The sequence below is a fragment of the Limanda limanda genome, chromosome 9 (genome assembly GCF_963576545.1).
Source record: "Limanda limanda chromosome 9, fLimLim1.1, whole genome shotgun sequence".
NCBI classification, from domain to species: domain Eukaryota; kingdom Metazoa; phylum Chordata; class Actinopteri; order Pleuronectiformes; family Pleuronectidae; genus Limanda; species Limanda limanda.
The window spans coordinates 25671393-25681868 of record NC_083644.1 but is presented as its reverse complement, the minus strand read 5'-3'; the positions used below and the strand labels follow the sequence as shown (position 1 = coordinate 25681868).

The 10476-nt window shown below is 41.3% G+C and overlaps 1 protein-coding gene across 1 annotated transcript in view; it reads left to right on the top strand.

Annotated features, from left to right (window-relative positions):
* The first annotated feature begins 435 nt into the window (after positions 1–435).
* tgfbr3 (transforming growth factor, beta receptor III) overlaps positions 436–10476 on the top strand; it is a 71153-nt gene continuing 61112 nt past the window's right edge. Inside the window, exons 1-3 of the mRNA XM_061078411.1 lie at positions 436–469; positions 542–958; positions 8321–8504. Coding sequence (XP_060934394.1) covers positions 8444–8504 — 61 coding nt within the window. The 5' untranslated portion in view covers positions 436–469; positions 542–958; positions 8321–8443. The remainder of the gene's footprint in view (positions 470–541; positions 959–8320; positions 8505–10476) is intronic.

The window sequence follows — 10476 nt, the reverse complement described above, 5'->3', positions numbered from 1 at the left end:
AAAATGTTTTTTTTTTGTCAGGATTGTATAGCTGAAAACAAAATAAAAACTGCTGAAATGGTATGGACAGGCTGGGAACAACAAATGCATAATGAGTTCAAATAGAAAAATAAAAGTTGCCTGCTAAGGTGGTCACCGTTTTTTGTTCATTGAATGATTTTAGAAAGTTTGAATCTGTGAAGAATTTTAAGTGTAAAAGATGGGATACTTTCATCATCTATTAGTCCACAATGGATAAATCTTACAGCCGCAACGGGGACAGTACTAATGACAGACATCAGTAAATGTGCAATATACATATAAGGAAATAGCAATTCTATATGAAATGTAAACAGGATTCCTCGTTGATAGATATGTATTATTGTAACAACTCAGACGTCAACATAATCTGGAATGAGGACCCCCATGCAGCTGCACATCGCTCTGTGGACCACTCTGTGATATAAGCCCAGCCTGTTGTAACAACACTGTAAGTATCGCTATTCCGTCTGCCCTGTCAACGATTCTGACTCTTTGTAAAACTTGATCCAACTCCACACAGATGAAAAGTGGGACCTGATGACCCAGCAGCAGGGGCTCCTGACCAGCCCGTGCACGCCGCCCCGGGGACGCTCTGCAGCGGCCACTCTCTCTCTCGGCTCAGCCTCCTCCCTCCAGGCCCCGCCTCCCGCACGAAGCCCTCCGCAGAAGAGGAGGCAGACAGAAGACAGTTTAAAACTCAGAGCCGGAGACGCTGTTTGTCCAAACTTTGTCAAACTGTCGCCTCAAGTTCGTCCTCAGCTCAGTGTTTTTTTTTATTCACCACACTGGAAAAAAACAAGGGTTTGAAGAGGAGAAGAAGAAGAAGAAGAAGAAGAAGAAGGAGAGTGGGTGATATCCGCCTCCAGCAGCAGCAGCGGAGCGACTACAAACTTTCTCCCCAAGTTGACTTCACAGTTCTCGGGAGACTCTTCACTGGGTACGTCCGCTCCCTTTTACCAGGGCTACTAACAAGTACTCACATGTTAGCTTGTTTGGAAAAGAATGCGGTTTATTCAATGGCTGTCATTCTGTCAGAGTCTCCTGTGAGTGGAGTAACACACCGTATTTTACAGTAAGCTCGTGTTTACTCCACCGCCCTTAAATGCAGCTGAACATCTGGGTGAGGACATGCAGCCATCCTCCTCCTGGAGCTACGAGCTGTTAGCTAACACTCACTCCGTTCTCCTGCTGAGGCTGGCTTAGTAGAAAACAAACAGGTAAACAGAGGTGAACCTCTTCAGAGAGAGAGAGAGAGAGAGAGAGAGAGAGAGAGAGAGAGAGAGAGAGAGAGAGAGAGAGAGAGAGAGAGAGAGAGAGAGAGAGGCAGTGGTGTGTGGTGCAGCAGATCTGACTGTCAGTGGAAACACGCGTGGAGGTCTTTTAAATGAAAGTCAACAGGAGTGAGTTCATCTGCACATGGAGATGGAGGCTGGTTGAAATGCTGCTGAGTTTTGATGGATGAAATCAATAAGCACAACTCCTCAGATGATGAAGTAACTGTAACCCTATAGACCACAGATTGACCTGCATCTACTTTATTATATTTGTCCTTTAGCTTCTGTTGTATTTGCACATGTTTGTGTTTGTAGGATCTTCCCACGTGTTGTCCATGATAACACATTTGATCGATCAACCCGAGAGCTGCAACTAATCATCAGTTTTGCTATTGGACAATCTTTTGATTCATCTTTTAGTTGCTCGGCTGATGTCAACAGTCCACAATCCTAAGTAGTTCAAGTTCATGTCATACATGAGTAATGAATCTTTATTATGCATGATAAAGTGAAACACGACTGACAAGATTGAATGCAAAATATCTACAGATGAAGTATCTGTCAACTAATTAATCGATTTATCAAGCAATCATTATATCTCTAATTTAAGAGCTTGTATATCAAGTAAGTGAATAAGTAAGTTTATTTAATATGGCACATAACCTTGCACAGAGCAAGTCATTAAGTGCCTCAGAGGAGAACAGCTGCTAAAGTTCAACAAAAAAAGAAAGAGAGAAAGCATTTGCACAACAAAAAAAACTGAAATCAATACAATCGATATTAATGTAGCTTATAAGAACAGGCCATTAGGTAGACTTGTGATCAAAAGGCTGCATTGGGACCAATACAATCTGGTTTAATTATTTGTTTTATGGTCAGTCCCAGATTACGTGTGCAGTCTCTGTGTGCATGGCATCGCAGCAGGACAATGTGCGCATCATGCACTGGCATCACAGTCTCAACTCAGCCCTGGATGTTGTGAAGCATTTTCTTACCTGAAGGTGGTTGTGTGTGTGTGCTGACATGTGTGTGGCTCTCTGAGAATTTAGGCTGTGAGAAAGACTTGTAATCAGTCATCCAGAGCCGCATTTTTCTGATGGAAGGGGCGAGAGGATTGGTGGTTTGCCAGTTTGACCCGGCCACACATTCACACTGGAAGGGGAGAAAAGCTCAGGCAGGATTATTCAGCAGGTCATCTGACCACACTAACATCTCCATGACATGTTACTGTATGACAACGGCTGTCTGATGAGTAAGTCTTGCTCACCCACCACTCAATGCAGAGTGTAACACTGACAATACCTCAGTCTTTTGTTTTGCTGCTCCCTTCACTTATGGCTTTGTGATTATGGAAAACACAGTGCAACCCCTCTGCATTCTACAACATTTAACTGCAGTTGCATGCATACGCAATGACTCGGATAAAAGCCAGGCCTTTAACACTGAAGTCACCACAAGTATGCAACTTGCTTTCAGTAACGTGTGGTACCTTCAGTCTGGGGTCTGCACGCGCTGATGTACTTTCCAGATCTTCTCTGGGTGAAATAGGGGCCTGGTTTAAGACGGTCAGGGTTGAGGAGAAGTCACATGAGGTGATTTTGAGTTGTTGCTGCAACAAAACCGGGGCCACGGCACGCAGCTTTCGGTGTAAAACCGTCACGCTCAACTTCAAGACAAGCTCCAAAAGTCTCTTGCGGTAAATCTTTCTAGATAATGAGAACGTTTTTTTTTCCCTTCAGCTCTTTTAATCTTCTACCTCAATCTGAACCCTGCTCCAGTCTGAGACGCATCAGAGGAGTAGAAGGCTGTTTAGTTTCAGCCCCCGAAAGTCACCTTCCTTTGCTTTGGTGCAGGTCTTACAGCAGAGTTTACCTTCGATTAGTCAGTGAGGAGGTGAATGTCAAAGAGGGACATAAATCAAACAGAGGTCACTGGCTCTCTCACGCTAGCTGAAAGTGCAATATTTGTCATGATCTTCCAAAATGACTTCCCAGCTACCGCAGAATGAATGGCCCTTTTGTCCTTTGCAAGCTGCTCTCGCCGCAGGGCGATGCACCTCAGTACCCTAGGCATCACTTCCCATACAGCCTGTGCATGAGTCCAGAGGTGCACATCTGTTTCTTCCACGTGGTTCTTTTGCTCGTCACACTGGCAGCCTTTAACCTGTGAACATGTGCGATTCCTGTCACAGCACCTTCAACCACATGGTTCTGACGTTAGACGGGAGCTCCAGTTCCAGGCCTGTTGTCGTACAGCATCAGATATCACTAAGACTAGTAGTCTGCAGAAGTTTGTCTGTGGACCGATAACAATCAAGAATTAGAGTTTTAAAAGATATTGGTTTCAAATAAACCTGGCTCAAATTTTTGCTATTGCTTTTCAGAGTGTTAGAACAGCTACTGTATTAGTTCCTATGTCTTTTTATGTATATCTTATAGAGTATGAAAGCATCTAACCTATAATCCTCTGCATGGGTATTTCCTGTGGCAGGAGGTGACAACTGTGGGGTGGCATTGCTAGGAGACACGCTGACATCTCTCATGGCGCGCTCCATTAACTAGAGCGTGTCACAGCCTCATAAAGACGACGGATGTTGATAAAAGATTTTACACAATGTTACTTTTTGTTTGTGCTTTCAGCACCTACTCAGTGTTATGCCCGTCCAACGTAATAGAAAGAGGGGGTGTAGTGAGCATTAGCTGTGGCTCCTTTTCCAACAGATGTGTTGATGGTAATTTATCAGACTTAACAGCAACAGGCCTGCACCCTCGTATCACAAATGGCACCATAAGGGGTGGCTGGTTTACTGACTGTGTGGCTGCTGGAACCACAGTCACATACCAGGCAATATTCTGTGGTCGCCCCCACATGGATATTGCACCAATCAAATTACAGCACTAGCAGAGTCAGCTGTAACCAAGAAAGTTACACCCTTTAGGGAACACTAATGTAGACAGAAATAAATTAAACTGCAGTTTCTTCTTTTTGATAAACTAGTGCCGTGCCCGTTTTAAAGGTTCAGTGTGCTAGCTGGAAAATAGTGGTGTTTTAAATAGTGCGTTTCATCTAAATCGGACAAATTGTTGTTTTCTTTACTCCAGAATGAGCTCTTGATATTTAAATACTTTATATTTACATCGGGAGCGGGTCTTTTCTACAGAGGTCACCACGTTCCTTAGAGTAGCCCAGACTGGACAAACTAAACATCTTTTGAGACAACTTAAGGCTACCACAGGTTCTCTCTCATGTTTGGAAGGGGAGGGTGAGGTGAGGGGTATTCAGCTGCAACATGAAACTTCACTACCAGATGTCCCTAAATCGTACACACTGAACCTTTAAACCTGCCTATTCAACATTTTTATTGATGCTCCGGAGCTACTTCCGAATGATTCCTTGTCATTAGTGAGTCCTCCTCAAACAGTTTGACAATAAACTGTCACAACTTATTGTTTGTGTGCTGGATGTTGTGTGCAGAGCTTTTTATTAACAGTCCATGGGGCAGAGTTGAGGTATAAAACTTTGTTTTCATCCTACCTGGTTTATATACAAACAAGATTTTATAGTCAGTGTTTTTCACAAAATGAAACTGGATTTGTTTCATTACTAGTCACTTATATGGATGATGTAAATATGTTTGAATTGTTGACTCAACCCCTGTTATTTTTAATACATCCCATATTTGCTATTTCAAGCATTATAAGCATCGACAAAATCTTCAGACCGAAGTTCACAACTTTTCGAATTCCGACCATGTAGCAGAAGACATGTTCAACTCGTCTGTTAGCACACAGCTCCGCCCCACTGGTTGCCTGTTTATTACATTTTTATTAATATTGAACGTATTGCGTGTCCTAATCACACCAAACTCTGCATTGCACTTCCCAGGACCACTAAGAAAATGTGTATAGCCAATTGAAAAGGCAAAAAGATGAACGGCTCCGAGATATGCATTCCACATACAGACAGACGTTTGCGGAATTAGTTGGTCGATTTTTATCAAATAAGAACACAAGTCAAAGTACAAGTGTATCAAAGAAAAAATGTGGAATATGGCCAAAATGGCCACTAAATGCAAAATAGCAGGGTTCCTGTTGTGTTTTTCCAATTGCACCAAGAGACTTTCTGTTTGTCTGGTCATGATACACCTGTATATCGATTTTTGTGAAGATAGGTCAATGGGAACACCTTCCGGGGGTCTCGGGCTGTCTCGGGGGGCACCGTTGAGCCATTTTGCGACGCCCATTGAAAATTCCTTCAGAATATGTAAATTTTCACCACTTTCTAACTTTCTGCAAATTTTGGTAAGAAGTTGAGCATGTTAAAGCCCTCAAAAAGCCAATTCATTTGCCTGAATAATAATAATAATAATAATAATAATAATTAAAGCCCTCAAAAAGCCAATTCATTTGCCTGAATAATAATAATAATAATAATGACGGAGGACGTGTTTAAAAGTAACACACAGCGTCAGGCGGGATTAACACAATGTGGTGAATAACTGTCAATCACTGCAGCAGCATGTGGAACACGGAGAGACTCGGACGTGTTTCTAACAGAACGTCAACGTGAAGCCAAGTTGAAGAAACTCCATGGATCTGCCTGTTGATCCAAAGCAACATTTCATATTCCAGGACCTGGAGTTTGGGTTTGAGCCGGAGAACTGATCCGACTCTGGTGCATCGAGAGAAATAACTTTAAAGAAAGAATGAAAATTCCTTCAGAATATGTAAATTTTCACCACTTTCTAACTTTCTGCAAATTTTGGTAAGAAGTTGAGCATGTTAAAGCCCTCAAAAAGCCAATTCATTTGCCTGAATAATAATAATAATGAATAATAATAATAACTGCAAATTTTGGTAAGAAATTGAGCATGTTAAAGCCCTCAAAAAGCCAATTCATTTGCCTGAATAATAATAATAATAATAATAATAATAATAATAATAATAATACAAATTTTAGGGCTGCAAAGCAGCACTGGGTGGGCCCGAGCACATCCATTTTGAAGCGTTGCATGCTTTTTGTCTGAAAAAACAAAAATAACCAGTTCTGAGAGAGAGAGAGACGTAACCTTTGCAAGACATAAAGTTTCCTTTGATCTAGGAAGACTGAAATCAAAGGATTCATGGTCCATGTATGTCCGCGTTACAGAACATCGTGTTTTAATGGCGTGTAATCAAACTTTGACACCACGCCACGGTCACACCGTGTGATTAAAAAAAAATCTGTCAGTCAGTTTTTATCTCCATCTTGTTGTGATGACACTCATCTCAATTTGAAGTTGATCCGATGAAAACCCTGGTACAAGTGTATCAAAGAAAAAATGTGGAATATGGCCAAAATGGCCACTAAATGCAAAATAGCAGGCTTCCTGTTGTGTTTTTCCAATTGCACCAAGAGACTTTTTTGTTTGTCTGGTCATGATACACCTGTATATCGATTTTTGTGAAGATAGGTCAATGGGAACACCTTCTGGGGGTCTCGGGGGGTCTCGGGGGGCACCGTTGAGCCATTTTGCGACGCCCATTGAAAATTCCTTCAGAATATGTAAATTTTCACCACTTTCTAACTTTCTGCAAATTTTGGTAAGAAGTTGAGCATGTTAAAGCCCTCAAAAAGCCATTTCATTTGCCTGAATAATAATAATAATAATAATAATAATAATAATAATGAATAATAATAATAATAATAATAATAATAATAATGAATAATAATAATAATAAATTTTCACCACTTTAATAAAATTTTTAGGGCTGCAAAGCAGCACTGGGTGGGCCCGAGCACATCCATTTTGAAGCGTTGCATGCTTTTTGTCTGAAAAAACAAAAATAACCAGTTCTGAGAGAGAGAGAGACGTAACCTTTGCAAGACATAAAGTTTCCTTTGATCTAGGAAGACTGAAATCAAAGGATTCATGGTCCATGTATGTCCGCGTTACAGAACATCGTGTTTTAATGGCGTGTAATCAAACTTTGACACCACGCCACGGTCACACCGTGTGATTAAAAAAAAATCTGTCAGTCAGTTTTTATCTCCATCTTGTCGTGATGACACTCATCTCAATTTGAAGTTGATCCGATGAAAACCCTGGTACAAGTGTATCAAAGAAAAAATGTGGAATATGGCCAAAATGGCCACTAAATGCAAAATAGCAGGCTTCCTGTTGTGTTTTTCCAATTGCACCAAGAGACTTTTTTGTTTGTCTGGTCATGATACACCTGTATATCGATTTTTGTGAAGATAGGTCAATGGGAACACCTTCCGGGGGTCTCGGGGGGCACCGTTGAGCCATTTTGCGACGCCCATTGAAAATTCCTTCAGAATATGTAAATTTTCACCACTTTCTAACTTTCTGCAAATTTTGGTAAGAAGTTGAGCATGTTAAAGCCCTCAAAAAGCCAATTCATTTGCCTGAATAATAATAATAATCCTTACAATTTCAATAGGGTCTCACCAGACACCTTTGATGTCTGTGCTCGGGCCCTAAAAATAACATTTCAGCGTCAGTTTGACCCTTTATCAGTTAAATCAATTGTCACTTCATTGCGCACATGTTCAACTCATTATTTGTATTGGTTAGAAACTCTCTCCAAAGTGAATAATAGTAACCTGTAAGTCATGGCAGCCAGTGTTTGGAGTCAGATTACTGAGGTCAAAGATTCAGATGAGGTCATGCTGATTAGCTTGGTGGTATTAAGCGTCTTACCCAAGACCCCACTGGAGCATCCAGTGTTGCCTGACACCCTCAGTGAAAGTGTGTTAATAACCTGTGGCATGTTCCAATGTGTTTCACACCCAGCGAGCCAGCAGCCATCCCACCCTGCTCACACACTCTGAGCAGCGGGAAGGTGTGTGTGTGAGTGTGTACCACGATCCTTTGAAGCATATATTTGACCCCCCCAATTAACCCCCTGGATTAATCCCCCAGTCTCCAAACTGCTGCTACTCATGTCTCATCTCATCATTGTCCGAGCTCATAACCTCCTTATTCTTCATGTTGACTTTCTCTACTTTTGTTCACTTTGCAGCTAGAGCTGGAAGCTGACTTCCTGTGAGCCACTTCATAGAGAGGGAAATCCTTGTGGGGGAAAGCAGGAGAAAGGCCTGTTCATCCACTGTCCTCACGCTGGAAGCTGCAGGATAATATCAATATGGCTTTAAGATTCCCCGTTCCTCTGTTACTTCTTGCAATATGTTGCCTAGCATCTGCAGGTAAGTTTCTCTCACTGCTTCTGTTTATGAAAATAATGCTCTTAACAGATTCATGTGACTGTTGTTTGCAGCAAAAATCTTGGTTTTGAGCCAAAGTCCTACCCATTTAAATGACACTGATGCATGTGAATATACACATGTATTTTTGTGACTGTTTTACCAATCACTTTTGAACATGCTTTGGTTAAATTTTAGTTTTGGATTGACTGACTGACAGACTTTGCCAAAATGCACTTCTGCTAGTATGGCTAAAACAGTATTAATATGCTACATTCTTCTTCAATGTAATAGACGAAAGAATATATTGTTTTTATTGTCACAGAAATGGAAATATGCCAGTTAAAATGCCAATGGTATAAACAGAGGTTGACACCACGGGAACCACTTTGGCTTTGGCATTTTTTTTATATAATAAGGGAAAAAATTGCATGAAGTCTACAACAATGATGATTTAATTGAATTTGATGTTTTCATTATAGCAGAGAAAAACATAGATTTTCTGTTTCTGGTGAGAAGTTGGGCTGTAGGCATATCTGCATTGACCAGAAATGGGTGGAGTTAGAAGTTGTGGATTTGGCCTTGAGGTGTAATAAGAAGAGCTGTCACTGCTGTAACATTCACATTGGCTTCATAATCTAATGGCGGTTTCTGTAGCTTAGTAACGGGACCAAAATATAACTAAGCCCCATGGTTTGATGAAAAATCAGTTGGGCTACAATCTGGCACAAACTGCACTGAGAATACTGTACATTCCTTCTCTGTTTTTCAGACTGTGATATGCTCTGTTTACAGACACTGGTTTTACAATGTATGACTTTGGATTTGAACTCGCTCCAGCTTTAATCTGCAACATCCCGTGTAGTTTTTCTGTGGTAGCACAGGAATAATTACCCAGTAGGAGACATGCTGCATAACAAGCTCTACATAAAAAAGTGCGGTTCGTATTTTTCATGCATTCAGTCGGATTCCTGTCAAAGGTTATTATTTCAAAAGTTCTTCTCTATCCTCTGGAGGTTTGAACCGCACTCCAGAGAGTTGACTTTTACTCAAACAATAGCAGCGTAGTCAGTATGTGCTGTGGGTAGAGCAAACATAATTTCTCCCACAATACCAGGATCTCCAACACAATGAAGTAGCATATGAAGTTTTCCTCTAAATTCTTCCACATACGGCAAGAAGCATTGTTGTACTGTGTCACAAGGGACAGATATTTACAGTTAGATGACCAAATGCCCCTTCCTCCAAAGTGCACTGGCAGAAAGTGTGCTCAGTGATGCATGGTCTAATCTTCAGATGCTCTTGAGTAAACCAAACACTTCATTTGTGAACAAGTAAAATACAGATGAACATTCATTTTAAAAGACATTCTTCCATTTACTTGGCCAAATTAACATCTTTGTATACATCACCAATACATACAATTTTCACCTCTCCTCACACTCTCTCTCTTATGCTGTCTATTTCGATTTTCTCGCAGCATCTGTGTAAACAGTCACATCTGCCCCTAAAACTTGTCAGGAGAGCTCTTACGTAATGTTTAGATTAGTCTGCAATGAGTCTTCTCTCAGTGTAATGCAATCCAGGAACTGGGCCTCCTCCCATAACTCTTAAAAGTCAGACTGAGAGCACCTTGACGTCCATATTTCAAGTCTTTGGTCTGCTGCTTCACTCTACTACTTTTTGGTGTTTTATAACTCCCCCCCCTCCATATCCTTACCACAATTTTGTGGCCGTCTCTCACCAGCTTGCCAGAAAGGGTATTTTTTGAAGGACACTGTATATTGTGGAACTTTGCGCTGACCGTGGGTTTTGCAGGAGCCATGCCAGATATCAATTTGAGGCACTTGCCAGAAACAGCTCCGGCAGGATGCTGGTCATACTGGAGGCATAACGCTGGGCTGGTCGCTCACTGAAAAACAAACCAGTGTTATTGAGTGCTGCAGAACATTTGCCTCCTCTTATAGACTTTCCC